The 23,865-nt window shown below is 41.0% G+C and overlaps 1 protein-coding gene and 1 non-coding gene across 3 annotated transcripts in view; both read right to left on the bottom strand.

Moving 5' to 3' along the window:
- Window positions 1–21,191, bottom strand: part of ZFR (zinc finger RNA binding protein) — a 46,710-nt gene extending 25,519 nt beyond the window's left edge. For both annotated transcript variants that reach the window (XR_005704508.2, XM_040090937.2), the window contains exons 1-5: window positions 21,111–21,191; window positions 20,823–20,907; window positions 2,745–3,027; window positions 1,155–1,299; window positions 147–365 (exon numbers count right to left, since the gene is read on the bottom strand). Coding sequence is in view for 1 of the 2 variants with exons in the window: in XM_040090937.2 (XP_039946871.1) it covers window positions 147–365; window positions 1,155–1,299; window positions 2,745–3,027; window positions 20,823–20,907; window positions 21,111–21,147 (769 nt within the window). In the remaining variant the exon portion in view is untranslated. The remainder of the gene's footprint in view (window positions 1–146; window positions 366–1,154; window positions 1,300–2,744; window positions 3,028–20,822; window positions 20,908–21,110) is intronic.
- Window positions 5,638–5,775, bottom strand: LOC120766016 (small nucleolar RNA SNORA66). The gene has a single exon (XR_005704558.1). It is a non-coding gene; the product is annotated as a small nucleolar RNA SNORA66 (small nucleolar RNA).
- Window positions 21,192–23,865: the final 2,674 nt, after the last annotated feature.

Below are 23,865 nucleotides of genomic sequence, written 5' to 3'. Positions count from 1 at the left end.
TTTCTGCCATTGTAATGATTGAACTGGTTGATACTTCTCAGCAGACTATGATGTAATTGAGCATGCACTGCTAAAATTCTGAGCATTGAAAGCCTCTTCTGCAGCAACTGCAAAGATCCCAGCAAGAGAACATGCAAAATTCTTACCAGAGTAGGTTACTGCTGTTGTGCTGTATGTTGCACTCTGAGTATAGGATGGAACAACAGTGGCTGCAGCTGCCACCGGCTGCACAGTTGAGGACACTGGATATATGGAAAATGTCGTTGTTGCTGGACTTGGGGTTGCAGGTTTTATAGCTGTCACTTGCCGTGTTTGCTGGGCTTGGGTGTACTGAGTTGCCCCTTGGCTATAACCTGCTTTCGGAGCTAATGAGAATAGGAAATACAAGTGTACAAACATTGACATGTTTTAATTGAGTGAAATGCAAACCATACTAAGGGAAAATCAACAATGTGCTTGTGAACAAATGTGTAAAAAAGTGGGGGTTTGTTCTGGGAGTTTTGTTTCATTTGTTTTGCATTTTAGTGTTGTGCACTGGATTGCTTTACTGTCATGGCTATGTACTGCATACCATGTATCTCAATCAAGTCACAGCTCACAGTAGTAAGCCTTTTATTTATTTATTTTTAACTGTGCTATCACGTTTTAAACAACCTTCTTAACCAACAGTTTTACTAGAATACTCCAAACCAAAGCACCAAAGCCTAAACTTTCCTTCTAATTCTACATAAAAAGAAAACTAAGCAGGATTCATGCTTTGTAGCAATCATGATGCACGTAATTAGAGAACCATATACATGAAGTACCTAGAGAATTGAAATAGTATTTCTAACTGAGTTATCATCTGAACACAACACTGATCATCTCAACCTACTTCAGCAAGGTTTCTAGACAAATCAGCAAGAATTTTGCCCAGAAGTACATTTTGAGTGTATTTAGTGGCAGTCCAAACCTCAGAGGCAGCTACTTATAGCAATGTCACAAGTGATGAAGTTCTCAGCACAGAAAAGCTTTCCACACAGTGACAGAAATTACATGACAAAACTTAAAACAAACAAAAAAATTAATGTGAAACAGTAAACCAACTATTTTTAAGGCTTAAAGTAGTCGACAAGACTGTGAGTAACGAGAGCACCTTGAATCATGTCACTCACCTGTCTGGTAATAGGACTCAGCCACTGAGGGCTGTGGCTGGGCAGCAGCAGCCACGGCCGCTGCGGTCGCGGTTGGCTGCTGATAATACTGTTTGCTGTCATAAGCCACAGCTGGGGCGGTAGATCGAACATAAGAGTAGGAATCCTAAGGATTTAAAAAAGAGAAACTGCCTGTAGGTATATAGCTAGACTAATAGAAGTCATCAGCAGAGTCAAATTAGCAGTGTATTGTCTTCTGGCCTACTCAAGTAGAATAAAAATTCCCCATCTACATGTACAGTATATACAAATAAATGCATTAGAGAAATTAAATTTACTTTCATAGATACTTCAGGCCCGAAACAGTCCTAATGGTCTTTTACAGACTCAATACAGAAATTATCCTCATGCTATTAATCCCTTTCTCTACCAAATTATTTTTGAAAAGCATCTACTCTCCAGTTTTCAACATCTAATAATCAGATTCTATATCTATAAAATATTAAGAAAAAACCCATCACAAATGTCTACAAAACATGGATTTCTACAAGGCCAAATAAATTCTCAGGGGTAGAAACATGAGCCTGTATTTGCTTTAAAAAATATAACCAAGAAAAATGTCCCTGGACTCCAACAATTAACAACATTTTTCTTGGTTATATTTTTTTAGACTATGAAAGTGATACTTTAAAACCCTTCTTTACTTTTCGGAGTATCAGCTAGTTCATCAGGGAAGCGTAACTAGCCTATAAAGGCAAGGCAAGTAGCTCATTTGACACCTTTACAACTCAGTAGATCTCTGATAAGCTTAGAAGGGGATGACCTGGAAGCCACCATATGCATGTACATATATTCTCTCACCTTCATCACGTTTATGGTAAAGCACAAAGAGTTTATTAACAGAGGGGGAGCCAGGCATGAACTACTACAGCTAAAATATACTAATGTAGTAAAAGTCTTTTTAATTTCAAGAAATACAACAACAAAATCTTTTTTTGTCCAACCTGTGTAAACTGGAATTATTTTATTTCATTTAGGGGACTCGCTTTTTTTCCAAATGTATCTAGTAACTGACTTCATAATACATAACAAATTACAGAAGCTGTATGAAAAAACTGAGAACATGCAGCAGTAATACAGTTCTTTCCAACAAACCAAAATGTTAATTAGAATCTAGATAATGCCTGGATAAATTCAGGAATAAAAAAGTTGAAAAATTATTGCAAGAAAAATAGTCTTTCAGGATGAAAGGGGACAGAAAGCAAAAGCCCTTTTGCAAAAGCCTGTATCCACAGATGGCAGGGATCTCAGAAGAGGATATCCAAAAACTACCTACAGGGTAGTTTATCTCCTAGGGCAAACTTCTGTCCTCACAGGCTTGGTACTAGACTCCAGTGGCACCCAGGAATCTGACATCTACCTCTACTGAAAATTTTTACTGGAACAGTCTTTTCAGCTCCATGACCCAGTTTACTGCACTACAAGCCAACATATGAGCCAACGCAAGACAGTGCTTTTCTTTACAGCAGCAGTTTCACAAAATCACATTTTCTTCTCCAAAGCTTCCTCCTCTCAAAGCACCTTTAAAAAAATCACACAGCAGGAACCTACCTGGTAATTCTGCGTGGTGACAGGAGGTGGTGGTGGTGGAGCTTCTTGCTGCCGCTGGGTGTAGCCGTAGTCCGTAGCTGTGTGTGCCGTGGGATACCCACCATAGGCAGCAGCTGTGGCAGCAGCTGCCACGGCCACTGGGGCAGGCCTGGCCACTGCCACCGTGGCTGCGGCCGGGGCATAGGCAGCAGTGACCGTGTGCGCAGCCACCGGGGCCTGGTGGACAGTGTAGCTGGCAACTGTGGTTGGATGGGAATAGGCTACACCCGAAGCTGGCTGCTGGCTGTATTGGCAGAAAACAGTAAGTAATTAATCCAACATATAAAGCTAATGCTGACACACTTCAAAATCCCAGATTTGATTAATACTTTGACTGTTCTACAGACAGATCTGGAGCAGTCTTCTATCTGTGCATACTCTTATTTAATGGCTTTTATTAATCATCTTCCATCCCCATAAAAAAGGCTGTATCTTTCTTAAATTTCTGTGAATAGACACATAGAATAGAATCACAGAATGTTAAGGCATGGGAAGGGACATTAAAGATCATCTAGTCCTAGCCTCCATGCCAACCCCTAGTAGACCAGACCGCTCAAGGCCAGTGCTGCCAGGTTGGGACATCCACAACCTCCCTGGGCAACCTGTTTCAGGTGCCTTGCCACTCTCAGAGTAAGGAATGTCTTCCCAACATCTAACCTAAATGTCTCCTCTTTCAATTTGTACCCATTACTCGATGTTCTATCTCCACAGTTCCTGATAGTAAATAATCATCATGCAGATGATTATTTACTTCATAAGGGGGGGCGTTTGTGTTGAGTTTTCTCTAAGCAGTGGAATACAAGTCTTTCATTCAAAATAATGCAGCAGTCTCAAACTGTTATCTTCTCCAGACTGGCAAGTTTTAAATGCATTAGTAGTATTTCAATAAAGTGACACATCTGTCAAATTAAGAAAAATACTACTTTTCTGTGAGAGCTTATAACTGGCCTGTACTAGTTTTTTATTACACGATATTCAAGCAATGAAATTTTAAAGACTTCCATGAAAATCAGCTCAGAAGTGTTGTATTTACTTAGACACACATATCTGATAGGGGACTTCTCCAACAGATGGTTAGAATTATAGGAGCTGGCCCCACCTGCTCAAGCAGAAGTACGCTGACGTAGCAAAATGCATCAAAAGTGCAGATACTGAGCAAGAAAATCACTTCCAGAGCTCTGGCAATCTTCCAGGTACATGCTGAGACTAATCTGCCTCTCTAGAATTTGCAGGTAGGATGCTAAATGTGACAATTTACTAAAAATCCACAAACATTAACAGCAGAAATAAAAAAAAATATTGCTTCAAAGGTTTAATTACTTGACCAGAAACTAGAATTACTGTCCTGTACTGATACGTAACTCCGCATGATGATGTTCTATTACGATGTGTAACTGTGGACTATGATTAGAAGCCTAGAAGAGCTTTTTTGATTTTTAAGCAAATAAAGTGAAGAAGGTAAAATATCACTATCTGGAACAATGACATCAAGTGAGGATTCAGTGATAATTCTGACTTTTTTTGTACATTTCCTATACCTCTGTTCAATAATAGCTCTATTTATAGACTTTTAATTTTGCAAAAGACATTTCCACAACTCCCTTGTGGTTCAGTAATTTTTTCTCACTTATTTTTAGAAAACCTGATTTTGTCATTTCAATTACAGAAGAGCTCACTTACTTAAATTTAAAAAAACCCCTCACACACTCAATCCTTTCCCCTCCCCCACCCCAACCCATTCATTCTCACAGGAGAAACAGAGAAAATTTTACTACTGATGGACTTACATGCCTGGATTCCACCTTCTTCCCATCATATGTCCTTCACTGCTTAAAAGACTACTTGCATTCTATCCAATTTTACTTCAGTTGTGAGTTGTACTTACAGTAATGTTTTACATTATTTTTAATTATTAGCCTAAGAGCAAAATGAAAAGACCTAAACCACTTGGATGTACCTCCCATTGCTCCTTGCAACAACTCCTCCTCCCTGATGTTCACATGAAAATTCTCTGTTTACTTTACACGAGAAATTGGACTCCATCACAAAGCTCAGGAAAGCTTACTGTCTTATGATGGTAAAAGTGAATGAAAGTCTATAAAATTAGGACTCTTTACATATTTAACAGTACAGAAATGTAAAATATTCACAAAATCTGAGGTAACTATCACGGTCATACAAATCTACTAAAATCACATTAAACTGAATAAACACCAGACTGATTAACTGACTGCAGCTGAACTCATCAACAGTCTAATACTGCCAACAAGGTAAGCCTTGCTTCACACTTTTCCCACTCTTTGTCTTCCCTTCTCCCAAATACCAATCCTAAAATGGCTAAGCCATTTTATTCCAGCCCTGGTGCTAATTATGCCACTTGTCAAGCCATTCAGTGCACTGCTTTACTCATTAAGCTAGCAGAAAACAATGTGAAGGTTTCCTGTTGGGGTCATATTCTAGCATGGCAGAAATTTTAAGAAACACAGCAGCTTACAAAAGAGGTCTGCTGAGAGTCAGAACCCATATTAATTATATATGTACACCAGGAAAACTGAGCAAAAAAATGGAGCAGAAAACTTGCGCAGAAGCACGAGCTCGGGTTTTCCCCACTTCCGGAAACTGCATTTGTTACTGTTACAAAATAAGATACAGTGCTCACAACACACTACAAAGTAACAGTACCAGTGAGTTTAGCAAAAGTAATACTTTTGTTCTCAGAACACGTACAATTAAAGGTATCTTTACAGTTCTCAGTATTTAAAATTGTGAAGAGATCATGAACATTACCAGCAGAACTATTAACAAGATTATGGTACAGACAATTTAATTTCTTGTTCAACTGAGCAGCAAAATTCCTTACCATGGCATAGAATTAACAGCCCAAATAATTAGATTTCTAAGGGTAATACAGGTTCTATGACCATGTTTGTTTTAGCAAACCTGTTCCCCTTGCTTCTGCAACATCATGCAGAGCTAGTGATTGAGATTGCAAGAGTGAAAGGAAGGTATTCTACAACTGACTGCTTATTCCTTTCTAAAAGTTGTCACATTATGTAAGATAAGTTAATGGTGACATCTCTAAGTTTGTGACATTCTTCTCTCCATGGTCTTACTGAAAACCCTTAACATTCAGATGAGCAGACATTTTAATTAATTTACATAAAGATATCCTTGTGCCAACTTCTTCAATTAACTTACAAGAGTTTTCGTCTGGGTTTGGTGATCAGCACCTCATCACATTTGTGGAGATGAACTTAGCTTCTCCTAGATTATTTTGCCAAACTCCCTATTTCACTCTTCCTTCATCTGTGCACCTACCTTAATATTATCTGTTTTTCTTTGACTATAGATGGCAAGAACCTCATGCGTCATTTCGTACGAAGTTTCAGCTGTGCCACCCACTCTGCTCCAGACAACTGCTTTCTTTCCCAGCAGTCTAGCTTCGTCAGAGCAGATTCTCGTAAATTTACCTGTGTACTGACTCTGTTTTCCTTACATCAAACAGCACAACATGCCACACTAATATAAATACTAAGGTCACAACCGATCCCTAGTGAATGCCACTGCAATTACTGCTATTCGGTAACAGTTCTTCTAATTCTACTATTCTCCTCTACCAACCCCTTCTCTACAATTATTTTACAAATCTCTACCTTCAACAGTCATTTCTCATACTGCACCACATCGAGTGTTTCATCTTAGTCTTGATAAATTAGTCTCCAAAAGATCTAGGCACGTCATCAAGTTATTAGAGCACCAATGAAATACACTATGTGAGCTGACCTATGGTAACAATCACATGCATGCTCTTCACCACATCCCTCAACACTGTGGGGAAAAGGTGAGTTTATACAAATTACTCTGTATGTTCTATGAGTTAAGAATACACCAGTAAGTACTGCAGGACTGCGGAGAAAGAAGCTAACTCAATTGATACAGCCACTTTTCTTCGTAGATCAAATCTTTTCTTCCCCAAAATAAATTATAATATCCCTTATTAGCATTTTTGAGTCCAAGCTCTCTTCCAAATACACTAAATTCAGTTTGCTTTTTTAGCTGGGTGGAGTGTAAAACCCACACAGCCTATTTCAAAGCTTTTTTTCTTAGGGTCTTGTCTGGTCAGGTTCTGATCACCTCCAACAATGGAGACTGCAAGGCTGCTCTAGACAGCCTGTTCCAGTGTGTCATATCGCTTAACGCCAGCTGGCTACTGAGCCCCATGCAGCCACTTGCACATTCCCCCACAGCGGAAGCGGGCAAAGAACTGGAAGAGTCAAAATGAGAAGGCTTTTGGGTTGAGATAGACAGTTTAATATAGAAGGTAAAGGCCACACACATAAGCAAAACAAAACAAGGATTCGGATAGGATAGATTAATGGGCCAAAGCCAGTCACATGAGGCTCAACAAGGTCAAGTGCCAGGTCCTGTCCTTGAGTCAGAACAACCCCAGGCTACATTAAATACTTGGGGAAGAATGGCTGGAAAGCTACCCAGTGGAAAAGGACCTGGGCATGCTGGTCTATAGCAGCTGAACATGAGCCAGCACATGTCCAGGTGGCCAAGACCAATGGAATCTTGGCCTGTATTAGCAATAGTGTGGCCAGCAAGACTACAGCTGTGACTCCCCCCCATACTCAGGCACTGATGAGGCCAGTTCTGGGCCCTTCACAAAACACTGAGGAGCAGCACTATGCCCAGAAAAGTGGAAGGTGTTCAGCCATCTCAGGAAAGCCAGGTTCCATCACAGAAAAACAGTTACTTGGGAGGATAAACACCATCACTCTGACCACCATCTCCTTCCTCCTTCTCACCCCAGTTTTATCGTTGAGCATGATGCTACATAGCATGAAATGTCCCTTTGGTCAGCTGGGGTCAGCTGTCCTGGCTGTGTCCTTTTCCAACTTACTGTGCCACCAGACACCTCACTGGTGGGTGGGGTGAGGAGCAGAAAAGGCCTTGACTCTGTGTGAGCACTGCTCAGCAGTAATGAACACACCCCTGTATTATCAACGCCGTTTTCATCACAAATCCAAAACACAGCCTAATATCATCTACTATGAAGAAAGTTAACTCCACCCCAGCCAAAACCAGCACATGATGTTTGAGCATCCCATCAAGAATTTTTTCCTTAGTTTATAAAAGCTCCAGTTTCAAAAGCAAATGAACTCCCGACCAACACCTACCAATGCAGATCCAGTTTCTGACCACTCAATTCAAAGTAACTTCATATAACAATTCTTCGAGTGTTTAAATTCACTTTGGGGATAAATAATGCTTTAATTTAGGAAGTTATGGGTAGCTTCATATTGTACTCTGCTGTACTACTGTTATACAACATCTTCCACAAGAAATTTTCATTCAAAAAGAATGTATTTTTACTGATACCAGACCTATTTCTTTATGTCTTTCTGATTGTAATAGAAACAGCGCTTCCCTACCAAGCTGACTTAATTTCTGTTTTCTAGGAACAACACATTCTTCCATGCTCATCTTCCAGTTCAGGTGTCTGCGTTACTGCATTTCACTATCCTATCCAGAGCCAGTTAACAGTGCCATGTTGGCCCCAGCTGCTCTGCTCCAGATCCTGTAGGTCAGTCAGTTATACAGAAGGTCATTTGCAGGACCTTACCTAAAGTGTTTTGTATCTCCTTACCTGCTTTTAAACTTCCACATCTATAATACTATCTCCTCATCCTTTAATTATTTCCTCTTCCCAAACAAGGTCACCTCTATTCAGAAGTTATACACAACAGTGTATACTTAACTCACCCTCATCTTTCACATTCTAACTGAGTAACTGAATATCTGAGAAAAAGAAAGGTTAACTCTTTATTAGAATACTGTATTACTGCACAAGTATTTTTTGTAAAACACATTTGACTCAAATCTTTGAATAACATCTATTATAATTTCTACTGACACTAACAATGGGAAATTCCAATCTTTCTGTTGTATTAATATCAGCACAAGTGCCACATATTGTAAAATACTGCTATGATATTAAACCTGCTAGATAAGACTGACTGCAGTGAGCTGTGACCATATATCTTTCTCCACAGTAATCTCTAATTCCATGATAATCTGTTTTTCTAGGGGTGGGGGTGATAGGCCACCCTGTCCCTCAATCTTGAAGAAATCATCCCATAGCAAAGGCCAAAGCAAAAACTAGTCTTATCCACATTGCTGTCATGGGCACAAAACTCCTTTCATTAAATGCAAGTACCTTTTCTCAAAGCAGGTGGACGTTTTGCCCTGATACTTTTTAACTTGGATATAATAGTAATACGGCAGCTGTTTGCATGGTATCGACATTGGACACCATTGTCTACACTCAGAACTGTCATTCTGAAATAAAGTATCTAAAAATATTTTTCTTGTTTGCAAAATCTCCATTTTAAACACTGAGACACCAAATAGTTACAAAGATCTCCCTGCCCAATTCTACACCCCAAAATCAAATAATCTACAGAACAGCTTTACAAAAACAATTCTAGGTAGATACTTATCCCAGAAAATTCTACCCTGAACATCTGGCCAAGTTGTATTAAAACATCAACAACAAAAAGTCCATACCCTGAGAACAAGCACTCAAAACAGACTGTGTCAGAAATCACTAGTCTGCATTTCTTATTAAAATAACTAGATTAATTCCATAATTCTGTTGGTAACTTTCTATTTCACTTGTCAAAAAGCAGAATATTCATGCAGCAATTAATAATCTTTTCTGAACTGCCTAAAGACCTTCAGCAAGAACACTGTAGCAGTTTTTGATATAAAAAAAGAAAGGCGGACTTTCAAAGCAATAAAAGAATAAAGCTGGCAGCATACTTAAAAGTCAGAAGTTATGGAGAGCAGAAATTGCTAGTTAACAGCAATTAATGAGGTACAGGTGTCCACTTGGCAAAACACTGTTTTTCAGCTCCCCAACCACATGTTTTTCTAACTTGAGCAGCCATATAAGGTAGGTTTGCAAATAAGCAGCATTATTCTCCAAAAAAACTTACATAAGAATTTGTTAGATGGAATATAGGAGAACCTTTGTTAGTCACTTCCCAAAGCAGCACTGAAAGATCTGGATTACCAAAGAATGACACAGTATTAAGAGCAATTCTGAAACAAATATTGAATTCTCTTCTGCAGTACACTTATGTCATGTCTTTTTTTCTTTCCAGCTACTGCCTTTTTCTAGAAAAAAGTGTGGAGGGTTTTTTTTAAAAAAAAAGAAAAAAGGAAGTAGAAAACTTCATTTTATAATGTTAGCAACATAAAAAAAAACCATTTTGATATAACACAATCTATTTTGCCACATAAATTAAGATTGTAAGATACTTTCTTTTCCATATTAAGGTATTTGCTGAGTATGTCATGCATTAAGAAACGTGATAATCCATCTGTGGCAGCTACTGTCAGAGAATAATACATTTTCAGGAAAGTAAGATATATAGCACATGAAGGATATGTATACCGGAAGCCCATAAAATGTTCCCTATAAGCCCTGCTTCTCATCACACTTGATTCATTTATTTGAATTTAAAAAAAAGGAATTAATTGTTACTCATATGCACACAACCTGCTCATCTTCAGCACACTGCCGTTCAAACAAACAACACATGCACACAAATGCTGCTCCTATTCCAGCTCTGTTTAGGTTGCTAAACACTGAAAACTCTCCCCCAAGAGGCAAAGAACGTCTCTGAATTTTCAGTTTCAGTTTTCTGACAAGCGCTGTTTTGATAGACAGTTAGGATCTGGCCTAAAACCAAATACCCAAATGTCTCTACCCAAAAGACAGTACTCCTCAGAAATTACAGCTTCTAAAACGATTTCTTGCAGGGTTTTTTTGTTATTGTTTTGTTTGTTTGTTTGTTTTTGTGGGTTTTGTTTTTGTTGTTGTTGTTTTTGTTTTGCTTTTTCTTTTCATTTAAAGAAACTATTTCCATGCACATAATTAAGCCAAGTTCCAAAATAGTTTTCAAAATATGAGTATCTTGAATGAAACTTCCACAAATTAGGATGTATTTTTTGATTTGTACCTTTAAAGAACATTGGAACATTTTAGCATTAGGGAAACCATATTTGGTGAAATCTAAGTGCCAGGTTTCTCTGAGTTTTACAGATTATTCTATTAATAGCAGAATAGGACAGAAAAAACACAGTTCTGCAGTTCCTTCAGGAACATGCTGATTAAAACATGAAAAACTGAAAAACTGTTACAAGCAGTGTAATCTGCTACTGCTTCAGATCCTAACCTAGGAAGAGGCACTACTGAATAACTAGTCAGATGAAGTTTCAGATGTGCTAATGGAATATGGACACAGAAAAGCAAAACCAAAACTAGAATTAACAAGAAAAAAAAAAAAAAAAAAAAAAAAGAGAAAAAAAGCTAGCTTTATTCTCCTAAACACACTTAATAATAAGCAGCATAAAATGGTGAAATTAAATACCACACTACAGTTATGTTGTACCTCAGGAGTGACTTTGCCTCTGTATTTTTGGAGACTGTCACTCACTACAAACATCACATTTTCAATATTTGAAATTCTTCTAAGAACTTTAAAGAAAATTACTTATTTCCTATTCTTTCCTATTCCAGTTTTGTGAACAGAACGCTATTTGTAATGCAATTCAGTAGGAATCCAGAGAGGCCTGAAGGCATGCAAATGTGCTATACCCCCCTGAATTCTGCTAAATTTCAGCAGTAATACATTCTATGGTTTAACTACAGAAAGCCTAAAGAAGACATGGTTTTATAACCATTTCGAGTTTTCCTTTTCCTTGTTCTAAAAACTTCTCTGCATCTTGCCACTACAAATTATTGATTGTCACTAAATAGCTAAACCATATACTTATCAATAATTCACCTCAAAGATGAACAGCCTCATGTTTTCGAAACACCCTTTCTTCTTTGATAACGTCTACACTTAGTCTCACAACCTGATTTAAATCAAATCAAATTCTGCCATGCTTTGTTCCCTGTACATACTGCAGGTGTCTGTAACAGTGATATAATATATGCTCTGTATCAACCTCTCTTTGCTCAGCTACAGACAACAGACAGTTCATATACTGCTTTTTAAAAAAAGTTCGTTTCTTTCAAGTCTATTTAACAGCCTTGAATGATAATATGCAAAACAAAAAGACAGGTTACATCTACTTAAAAAAGGAGCCACTGCTAACATTATCCCTGACAAAATCACAGAACAGCAGAGATTGGAAGGGACCTCTGGAGGTCATTAAGGTCCAATCCCACTCAGGCAGTGTCACCTACAGCCAGACACCTAGAACTGTACCAAGACAGCTTCTGAGCATCTCTGAGGATGGAGACTCCACAACTTACCTAGGCCATGTGTGTCAGGACTCTGTCGTTCTTGTGTTTAAAAAGTATTTCTTCACATTCAGAGGGAACCTCCTGTGCTTTGGTTTGTGCCCATTGCCTCTGGTCCTGGCACTGGGCACCACTAAAAAAAAAAAGCCTGACTCTGTCCTCCCTGCATCCTTCCTTCAGGTATTTATACTTATTGAGAAGATCCCCCTCACCCTCTTCCAGGCTTAACAGTCCCAGCTCTCCTAGCCCTTTCTCATTAGAGAAATGCTGCAGACTCCTCAGCAGCTTTGGGTGGGCCTCTTGGGCTCTCTCCAGTATGTCCATATCTCTCCTGTACTGAAGCCCAATAACAGACATAGGATACCAGGTGTGGTCTCACTGGTGCTGTACAAGAGGGGAGTGATCACCTCCCTCACTCACCTGGTAATACTTTGCCTAATGCATCCCAGGATGCCATTCTTCTTTGCTGCAAGGACCACTGCGGCTCACATTCAAGTCCAGTGTCCACCAGGATCCCCACATTCTCTTCCAGCTGGGTGGCCGACAACATATACTAGTGCATGGGGTTGTTCTTTCACACTGAACTTTGCACTCTCCCTTATTGAACTTCTTATTGAGATTCTTGGCAGCTCTTTTCTGCAGAACTTTGAAGTCCCTCTGCATGTCACTGTAACCTTCTGGCATGTAACTCACTCCTCATCATTTTCTGTCGTGAGCAGGCTTGCTGAGAGTTCACTCTGCCCTAACATCTGGACCATTAATGAAGATGCTAAACAGAAAAAAAGCTAAAATGGGCAAGCTAAAAGTTCTCCAAAAAAGGAAGGAAACTTCACTAGTATGGAAAACTGTACTAAATTGTTATAACATTCTGTATTTCCTGCCTTAAGCTACTACTTTAGCTTTTCTAGCACCAACAATATAACTATGCTCTAAGCTACCATTGTTGTGTTTGTCTGTAGTAGCAGACAAAATTTCACACATAATTTAACACCCCACAGCTTAGCCTATAACCATCAACCCATTCTGAGGATACAGCTACAAAGGACACAACTATGTTAATTATTAACAGAAAATCTTCCCCAAGTGCTCAGTTCCTAAAGACATGCACCTGCTACAAATTTCAGCTAGTTGGCAGGCTTCCCTCCTCAAAATGACAAAGGCTTCTTTGACTTTAGGTGCCTTTCCACCTCATTTACCACCTTCTCTGTCTCCTATTATAGCCTATTGCAATATTGGCATACAACTCATGTTAACAAACCCAGAACCCCTTACTGCCTTTGTTATGTTGGCATATCTCCTTTGAGAGTGGGACCTCACTGATTTGAAAAGAAGTCCATGAAAATCCTTTCACAAACAACAGTACAGTTGGCTTCTTGTGTACATTGAGCTAAACAGCATGTTTACCATAGCACTTAACACTAACATTTGTTGACCAGAAGAGAATAAGCTCCACACAGCTCTGCCATATTCAGTGAAGTCTCTTCTGCTAAGAATTATGCATGTGTCAAGATGCGATAGAACTCAAGAGGGCATGGGCATAAAGTACACAGAGCAAGCATTCTGAGCTTTTAGCTTCATCGTGTTGTAAAACTGTGATTACTTTCACTGCACAAGTCTAGTAGTACATCCTGTCTGCAGAAGAAAACCTACCCACTGTTGTCCTTACCAACCTTTTTTCATCAACACAAGACTGAATTATGTTTAGTGAATACCTTAAGCTTGGTCTGCTATGCCTATGTGAATTACAACCCTAACATCTGTGAAAGACTCAATACTTTTCAAACCAGGATCCAGATGAAAAACAATTAACTGGGGCAGATATTGAAGATAAAAGTAATTAGAAATACCAGCAGATGAGAAAAGAACACTCCACCCCCAATCAATTCTCAATAGCCAACTCATCCATGCATAGCAATTCACTTTCTTTTGTTGTTTGGCACCATTTGAATATACTGTAACATAGTGCACTACATTTTAATTCCAAACCAGCTGTAACTGCAAGAGTTCACTTCCATACTTCTGCCTAGAAGACTGCATCTTAACCTGGACTCACAGGCATGGTGGTCTGCTCTGAACTTGCACTGCTAAAATTGCCTGTATCTCTGACAGCTTACCACACTCAGTAATATTTAAGCTGCTTGAAAACAACTCAAAGTTAACAAATCATTCCTAACTAACCAAGCATCTCTCATCAGGATCCCACCTCATTAGAGAAAGACACAGTATGAATACCACCAAGATGAAACTCACAACACTTAAAAGATTCTTCACCTTTTTAACAGAAACCAAAACCATAATACAAGGTTAACTAAATGAAACTACCACATTCGCACACTTCTCTGTCCAAACATTACTCAATGCCCATCTCTCCATCACCATTTTAACCAGCCAATTAGAGATTAAAAGCATAAGTATACCTCTCTCCAGCACTGAACCAAGAACGCTAACATTATTTTACACGGGAAAGACAAGCCAATATTAGGGTGTTAATTTCAAATTGAATAGTCACACAGTGGCTCAGGTGAGATACAGAGCATGCACACATGCATACACAAAGAAGACTAGTATAACCAAATTCCACATTTATTGCAGGCTTGTAAACAGATGGATTAGTACAGTCACTTAAATAAGTAGCAAATGAGGTTTGTATTGCATACAGGTTTATAACCTTAGGCCCTAATGCCACAACTAGCAGAAAGCACAAACTGTAAAGGTCCTGTAATGTTCAGAGAAATTTCCTGCATTACTATTTGCATAATCTGATGCTTCTACCAGTAAATCATGATACTATTACAGGGTAGTGCACAAAAAGAATTTTAAATAATAGGGTAGCATGAAATTTCATGCAGCAAAAACACTGAAAGGAACAAGAATGCTTCTAATACATTATTTACGGGTTTAAAGGGTACTTAGCTCTTTTGCTGTCTTGATTTCAAGTATGTTTTATGAAAGTTAGTATTTGTGAACTAATAAAGACAGTAATCTATTCCTCTTCTTATCTAGTCAATTGAAGGAACTTTAATGATTATAGTGTCACAACAGTTAATATTATCAAGTTTTGCATGACCATCCTGATTTCGGCTGGGGAAGAGTTAATTTTCTTCTTAGTAGCTGGTTGACTGCTGTGTTTTGGATTTAGTATGAGAATTATGCTGGTAACAGAGAGATAGTACAGTTGCTCCTCAGCAGGGCTCACTTCCAGTCAATAACTTTTCAACTTCTTGTGTTCTGCCAGTAAGCAGGTACACAAGAAGCTGGGTGGGAGCATGGCCAGGAGAGCTGATCCAAACTGGCCACAGGGATGTTCCATGTCATAGAACATCATGCATGCATGTATAAACAAGGGCGAGATGGCCTGGAGCTGCTGATTGTTTCTGGAGAACAGGTTGGACATTAGTCAGCAGGGGATAAGCAATTGTGTTGTGCTTGGCTTCCTTCTCTTAGGTTTTATTCCCCCCATTCCCGTCATTACTATTATTACTTTTATTAGTGTTACTGCTGTAATTCATATTATTATACATTATTTTCTTTCAACTATTAATTGTTCCTATCTCAATCCAGGACTTTTACTTTTCTGATTCTCCTCGCCACTAGGGCGAGTAGGAAATGAGCAAAAGGCTGTGTAGTTACTGGCTGGGCTAGACAGCAACAACCTAGTACTCCGGAATTTTCCAAATCCAAGGTCTACCACCTGAGCATCTATCAATCTGGCCTTTACAACAAATATCAGTATTTATTGTTAAGATTTGGACAGATTTTAATTTCTCCTTCATATGAAGGAGAAATTAAAAGAAGAATGACAGAGTATTTAAATGATCCACCATGGCCATGGATAACCTGGAATTCCAGGCAGACACAGTGACTTCTATGCTCCACTGCCTTTTCAGTTTTTGGTTTAAATTCTGCACCTGGGAGAGGGCAACCCTGGCTGTGTTGACAGACTATGGAACAGGAGGCTGGAAAGCTGTGTCATAGAAAGGGACCTGGGACTCCAGGTCGATAGCAAGTGAGCCAGCAGTGCCCTGGCAGCCAGGAGGGCCAACCCTGTCCTGGGGGCATCAGGCCCAGCATCACCAGCTGGGCAAGGGAGGGGATTGTCCTGCTCTGCTCTGCACTGGGGCAGCCTCACCTCGAGTGCTGGGGGCAGCTTTGGGTGTCACAATGCAAGAAAGGCATTAAACTACTAGAGAGCATCCAAAGGAGGGCAATGAGGATGGTGAAGGGTCTGGAGGGGAAACTGTGTGAGGAATGGCTCATTTGGAGTTGAGGTCATTTGGTCTGTTCAGTCGGGAGGAGACTGAGGGAAAACCTCATTGTGGCCTTCAACACCCTCACAAGTGGAAACAAAGGCAGACACTGATCCCTTCTCTGTGGTGACCCATGACAGGACCCAAGGGAATGGCCTGAAGTTATGTCAAGGGAGATTTAGGTTGGACATCAGCTGAAGGTTTTTCCCCCAGAGGGTGGTTGGGCACTGGAGCAGGCTCCCCAGGGAAGTGGTCACAGCACCAAGCCTGAGAGAGTTCCAGAAATGTTCAGACAGTGTTCTCAGGCACATGGTGTGATTCTTGAGAATGTCCTGTGTAGGGCCAGGAGTTGGACTTTGATGTTCCCTGTGTGTCCTTTCTAATTCACAATATTCTATGATCCTATGATTCACTACTAATAACGCAAATCAGAGTACTGTCATTATGAGGAGCTGCAATTCTGGAAGAGTTTATACCAGTCTACAACAAGTCTAGAATTAAATACAGAAAATTTCCTTAAAAGCACCTTTCAGCAATCACTTAGTACAGCAGATTTTCTCCTTTGAGTCCTCTGAGTCGGAGATCCACAACTGTGGAATACCCAAATTCTGAGGGGCCAGCTTATAAACGAATGTTCCCACACCTCCATGTGCCCTGATGGGACTCACCCCTGAGTACTGAATGGGCCAGCAGCTGTTACAGCAAGACCTCTCTCAATCATCTACTGAAGGCCTTGGGAGTCTGGGCTGGTCACTGCTGACTGGAAGCTTGCAAGCGTAATTCCCATTTACAAAGGCATGAGGCAAGAAACAGGGAATTGGAGATTTATTAATGTAACCTCAGCTCCTGGAAAACCTATGGAGATACTAAGTGCTACTGGAAAGGTGAAAGAATTGTTAAAGAACATGCAATCATCTTTGACAGTCAACATGGGTTCACAAAGGGAAAGTCATGATTAACCAACCTCTCCCTCTATCATAAGGTCATTTGCCTCCTGGATGAAGGGAAGGCAGTGGATGCAGCTCCAGTTTGATTAAAGCTGCTAACACTGTCCCTCCCAGCACTGTTTTCCAACAAGTTGTCCAGCTGTGGGATGAGAGCAGGTTCACATTGCTCTGGCTCGATGGCAGCATTCACTGAATAGGGCTACATCTGTCTGGCAACCAAGACTTGAACACACCATTAGCAAGCTGGCTGATGATTCAAACTTGGAGGTGCTTTGGATTCTCTTTAGGAACAAGAGGCCTTGGAGAGATATCCAGATAAATTGGAGCATTGAGCAGCCATTAATGGAGTGAAATTTAAGCAGTTCAGATGTGGGAATCTTCACCTGGGATGAGGTAATGCCAGGCACAGGTATGGAGTGGGAGAGGAGTGCCTGGACAGCTGCAGAGGGAGGTGGTGTTGGGCTCAGTGTGGGTCAGCAGGGCCCGGGCAGCCCGGAGGACAAAGCCCATCCCAGAGCTCCGAGCACGGCACCGCCGGCCCGCACAGGGCACGGTCCCACCGGGCTCAGCCTGCAGCGGCATCAGCGTGGGCCCTGCTGGACCCTGCAGCTGGAGAAGGACGGGAAAGTCCTGGAAGGTGTCCTGAGGAGGAAAAGCCGGTGGGAGGGCTGGAGGAACTGCCTGTGAGGAGCAGCTGAGGAATTCGGGCTTGTCCGGTTGGGAGAAAGGGGAGGCTGAAGGGCGACCCCGCTGCTCTCTGCAGCTTTCCAAAGAGGGGAAGGGCGCCGGGAGGTGCGGAGCTCTCCTCCCCATAATCAGGGGACATGAGGGATCCATGAATCCAGCTGCACCAGGAGAGCTTTCGACAGGACATTAGGAGGCATTTCTATCAAGACAGGGTGGTCAAGCACTGGAACAGCTTCCTAGAGAAGTGGTCGATGCCCCAGTCTACCAGTGTTCAAAGGCATTTGGACAGTGCCCTTAACATGCTGGAACTTGGCCAGCCCTGAAGCAGGCAGGCAAGTGACTGGACAGTGACTGTAGGCCCCTCCCAACTGGAAGAGTCTGCTCTATTCCTTGAAATTGAACAGAATCTACTTAGACACTCTTCTTTCTGTTGCAAAGTTTAGACTTTTTATTTTCTCTGCATGTTTCCAGATGAAACATGAGGTATTCATACTTTAGGATATTACAAGAAAGGTATACTAAAAAGAATTGCACAAATTTTTGAACTAAGTGCTGAAATCAATAAAATTCTGATTATTATAATTTGCAAGCACTGAGATCATCTAAAATTGCAGACTAATATTCTTCCAACATACCAGAATTTTTCACAGCCATTTTGGCAAGACAGAACCTTTAAAAATGTGACTGATGTCGTATTTATGATCAAAATTTCTGTTTGTTGCTATAAAAACTACAGCGTCAGAACTTCCAAATTGGTATGCATAAAGAACTAAAGACTTCAACTGCAAGTGTGATTTGCTCTCCGAAGACAACTTGTTACTCTGAGCAGCTTTTAAAAAATCCATGGGTTAATTCAGCATCCAGAGACACATTTTATTTTTCAAGATTTATGAGGTTCACCTATGTACTAAGTAGGTAGAAAAACATTTGTTTATCTATTGTCCTGGTTTCCAAGAACATTATTTTTTATTCTATGAACTGTCACTTCAAATACTGGGAAAAAACTTGGAAGACTTGCTGTAATATCAAATCTTACCATCTTCCTTTGCCACCACCATCTCTTTCTCAAATATACTGCAGTGGAATAAATGATTTGTAGCACTCTGTAAACACACTAGTAAGGACCTACCAAGCTGGCTTTGTGAAAGTAATCTCCCTTCAGACATTTTAAGTGACTCTGTGTTTTCAGCTCAAAATACTAAATTCCTTCTTATGAAAGGACTGCTTAAACACTGATTGCTGTGTGTCTTCACTTCTAGATGTGGTAAACACACAAACCATTTTACAGGATGTAGCGTCTTTAACTGATAGCAAATTAAACAGTATCTTAAACTTATGATTACAAAGGAAAAAGGTTATTTTGATCTGTTTCCCATTTTATCAAAAACACACTTAGGATCAGCTATTAAATTTGAATGTTATTCCAATTATATAACTTTAAAGGAATTGTTCAGGATCTTTAGTCTAAAGATCACCTCAGCCCTGCAATAAAAAACGTTCTTAAAAATTCATCTGCACTTCAAAACTGCAGACATACAGATCTTGGTTTATTATTCACTTAAACTTTATACTTAAAAGAAAGTTCTATATATGTGTCCTATATATTCACTATAACCGTCATGTAAAACATATACACGCACTGTGAGCATCCAAAGGAACGAGAAGATTAGCTAAATTTAGTCCTCTACTAAACACCAGAATAAATTAAATTCAATGTACTTCACATCCATTCTCAGGGAAAAAAATCAATGGGAAAAAATAGACTTGGAGTTATTCCAACACCTCCACAAAAGTGTACATTCCTAAAACTACGTCAGGTATGCAATTTTTAGTAGCTAGTAGCACACATCTGCATTTGTTTGTTAATAATCTGATACATTTGCTCTGTTCTTTTGCGTTTTTTCTTATTCACTACAACTTAGGCATGAGGAAGGTCTTTATGACAGATCTATGGAATGAGCAACATAAGATTTAAATGTGGGCTTCAAGGTGTCACTCCAATACAAGCCAAAATTGCAAAGATGTTCCTGACTGTATTTAGCAAATTAAATAATATGATGCCAGAAAATGCACTATAATAAAACGCTACCAATTACTTTTTAACACTCTGGTCACAATTTAGATGAACAAAAAAATACAAAGGTACAAAGACCTGTAGCAGTGTGTCTATATGAGATCTGTATTGATAGATCTATTCAGACACATAAGACGCAGGTATGTAGACTGTCTAACACAGTCACAGGTCCTCAAGTTCCACTAGAATACTGCTCCTGGTCTTAAAAATCAGAGTAGGACATTTTTTAAAAAAGCTACCTGTCCCTGAACATACCTTCTCTACTTTCTTAGACACATTAATCATAACATTACTTCAACAGGATTAAGTCCCCTGCTGTTTTCCGGTGCCCCATCTCTCCTTGATCCATCCAACTTCCCTTAGGTTGGTTTCCAACCCGTGTTATACGGGATCCTGCATTCCCACAGTGACAGCAAAGCCTTAGGGAGCAATTCTGTATTCCCCAAAGCTGAGGCAAGAGAAGGGCCTGGGGGAGGCACACCGTGACTCGCCGGTGCTGCTGACTGACTGCAAGTGGCCATTTTAATCTAAGGGCCTGGGGACCCGATGCTGTTGCTGATCATCCTCCTCCTCCTTCTCCGTGTTGCCCAGCCCCACCTCCCACCCCAGGCATACAGGGAGACAAGAACACACACCCACGGGAACGGCGGGAGGGTCCGGGCACAACCCACGGCACGGAGCAAGGGGCGGGAGTTGCCCTGGGTCCCGGCCGGGGAGAGGGGCCCTGGGGGAATTCCGGGGGGTCGGGGCGGTGCTTACCTGTACTGGGCAGCAGCCCCGCTGTGGGTGAATCCAAAGTAGTTGCCGGTGGCCATTTTGGCATCTTCCCCCAGCCGGCTGGGCACTGCGGCGGCGGCGACCGAGGGGCGGCGGCGGCCGAGGCCATGAGAGGAGGCCCAACGAGAACAGGCGGTGGGGAAAGAACGAGACACACAGAGGGACAAGGGAGAGAGAGCGCGGGAGCGCCAGGTCAGACTGGGCGCCTCAGGACCGACCCCCGCCCGCGCCCTCTCCCCAAGCACAGACACGCTGAGCACCGCTACTCACCATAGGTGAACGAAACTACCGGGCATATGGGAATCATGAGTCCGGCCTGGCAGCGACGGCGGCGGGTGAACTCTCAACTCTCCCCCCCCTCCCTCCTCCTCCTCCTCCTCCCGCTCTCTCCCTTCCCCCACCCACCCACCGACGGCGACAACGGCGGAGTGCGGCCGGGCCGGCTCCGCCTGCGCAGGCGCGGGATGTGCGCGGGGGCCGCTGGGAGATGTAGTCCGGCGGCGGCCGGACTCCCGCTCACGGAACAGGGAACCGCCTCCGCCCCGGGGGCCATGTGCGCAGGCGCGGGATGTGCGCGGGAGCCGCTGGAAGGTGTAGTCCCGCTGGTCGGCTACGGGGAGCAGCGCTCGGGGCACCTATGGAATATATACACAGACGCAGCCATGCATTTGTATATATGCTGCGTAGAATCCCACCATAGCTCCTGTGTGCTTTTAGCACGTGCAACACTAGTACAGCCTCACCCACACGGGGCCCATTCGTGTGACTTTTACAGAAGCCGGCAGTCCGTCAGATCACTCCTGAAATGTGCTGGGCAGCACATTGTGGCCAGTGCAGTGACCTCCCGATCAAAGGCACAGAATGAGTGTCCGTTCCTCATGGCTCTGCCCCTCCTTCCGGCAAATCCTTCCCTCTGACCATCAGATGTCCCCCAAAATTCTGAACAAAGCAAAACTTGAATGCTTAAATACTTTAATCTCATTTATGTATTTTGCCTGTGCTACAGCGTGCATTACGGATAAACTAATCAAGGCTTATAAAATTATTAATAAACACTGATTGAGTAAAAAGTATCATTTTGGAAGTATTCGTTTACTGTAAACTATGCCTATTCAAAACACACCTCTGTTAGGGATGCCCTCCTGCAGTCCTCACAAAAGCAGGGATTCCCATATTCCAGAGTAGCTGTGGTCTTAGGCAGTAGAACTGTAAGGATATTATTGTTCAAAAAATGAGAAAAGGAATATACTTACTTTCTCATCTCATAGCTAACATTATTGCAGCTGAATGTGAAGTACAACTACTTCTGATGCCAAACATCCTTCCCAATTCACTGAACATAATTTGTTGGTCATTATTATTAATTTTGCATAGGAATTTAATATTACTGCACTGCCTGCTCCTTCTTATCCTAATCAAGCACAACAGTAAATAGAATCTGCTTGGTTCTACCCAGAGTGCTTTTCTGGGAAGAAAGTGGCTATTGGGTGAATATTTAAATGCTATAGATTAGGAAAGAAAAGCCTTAATCCGCAGTTCTATGGGACAGTACTTGAGGAAAAGACTACAGAAACCTTTTATATAAGAACTTAGAAGATATGACCTCTGCCATGAAAATCTCAATTGACTCAAGATATACAGATTATAAATATATTTATGATTTATAAAAATGTTTATCTGTCCTTTCTTTTATTAAAAATTGTTCATAATTAGACCACTGGATCCTGCTGCTTGGACAAGAACACAAAACAAAGGGGGTTTTATTCAACTGTCTTTCAATTTTTTTTTCAGTTATAAGCCTTCCAATATCCCGATAAATAGATAATATTTAATACACATTTCATTAAAAATATAAGCATCTATACACACTGACATTCACATACTTTTGTCACTGCATCACTAAAACTATTTTTTGCGAAGTAGTTAGGCCTGCCACTGCTATTCATTTATGACACGAACTTCATCAAATGACAGAATCAGACTGGCTGGTGTTGGAAGGGACTTTAAAAATCACCTATTTCCAACTCCCCTGCCATGGACAGGGACACTTTTCACTAGTCCTGGTTGCTCAGAGCCCCATCCAACCTGCCCTGAACTTTGTCAGGGATGGAGCACCCACAGCTTCTCTGGGCAACCTTAGCCAATGCCTCACTACCCTTAGAGTAGAGTTTCTTCCTAATATCTAAGCTAAACCTAAGTCTTTCAGTTTGAAGCCATCCCCCCTTGTCACTCCAGGCTCTTGTAAACGTCTTTCTCCATTGTTCCTGTAGCCTCCCCTTGGGGACTGGAAGGCTCCAATCATGTCACCCCAAAGCCTTCCCTTCTCCATGCTGAACAAACCCAATTCTCTCATTCTTTCCTCATAGGTGCTCCATCCCTCTGATCAAATGATCCTCCTGTGGACTCTCTCTGTGGATACATACCTACATTATTAACATTACTACTATTGATATGTATTATATTATAATGTTCCAAATGAACTTGGAATATTTACCCTCTTTTCAACTTTGTCTCCATGAAACAAACAAACACCCAACAAACAAGAACAACAAAAACACACAAAACCCCAAAACAAACAACAACAAAAACCCCCAAACCAAGCCAACCTGAAAAACCCTGAGGCTTTCTTACTCACAACCGAGATTTTTGACTTAGGTTTCATAACTTTTCTTCATCCAAGTAATTTCTAGTAGTTATAATTCAAATACTACACCCTTTATGTAGTGATTTCAGCCCTGCATATTTCTCAGCATAAGCTCCTATCTGGCAGCCCAATTCAGCTGCAATTCTAGAAGAAGTTTCAGATTACTTTCCTGTGTGAATTTTGCATTTTGAGTTTTCAGTGCATATATCACTTTAAAAAGACGACAACATACTTTATGAGAAGTCATACTTTCTAAATGTGACCAAAGAAATTAACAACCAAGATTTCCTTTCTCCTTGGGAAAAAAAAAAAAAAAAAAAAAATAAACCCACTAGTATTATACAAGTCTTTCCCTCAGCAGTTTCCTAATAAGAACCTGAT

The sequence above is a fragment of the Hirundo rustica genome, chromosome Z (assembly GCF_015227805.2).
Source record: "Hirundo rustica isolate bHirRus1 chromosome Z, bHirRus1.pri.v3, whole genome shotgun sequence".
Lineage (NCBI taxonomy): Eukaryota > Metazoa > Chordata > Aves > Passeriformes > Hirundinidae > Hirundo > Hirundo rustica.
This window is presented reverse-complemented; position numbering and strand designations above follow the sequence as displayed.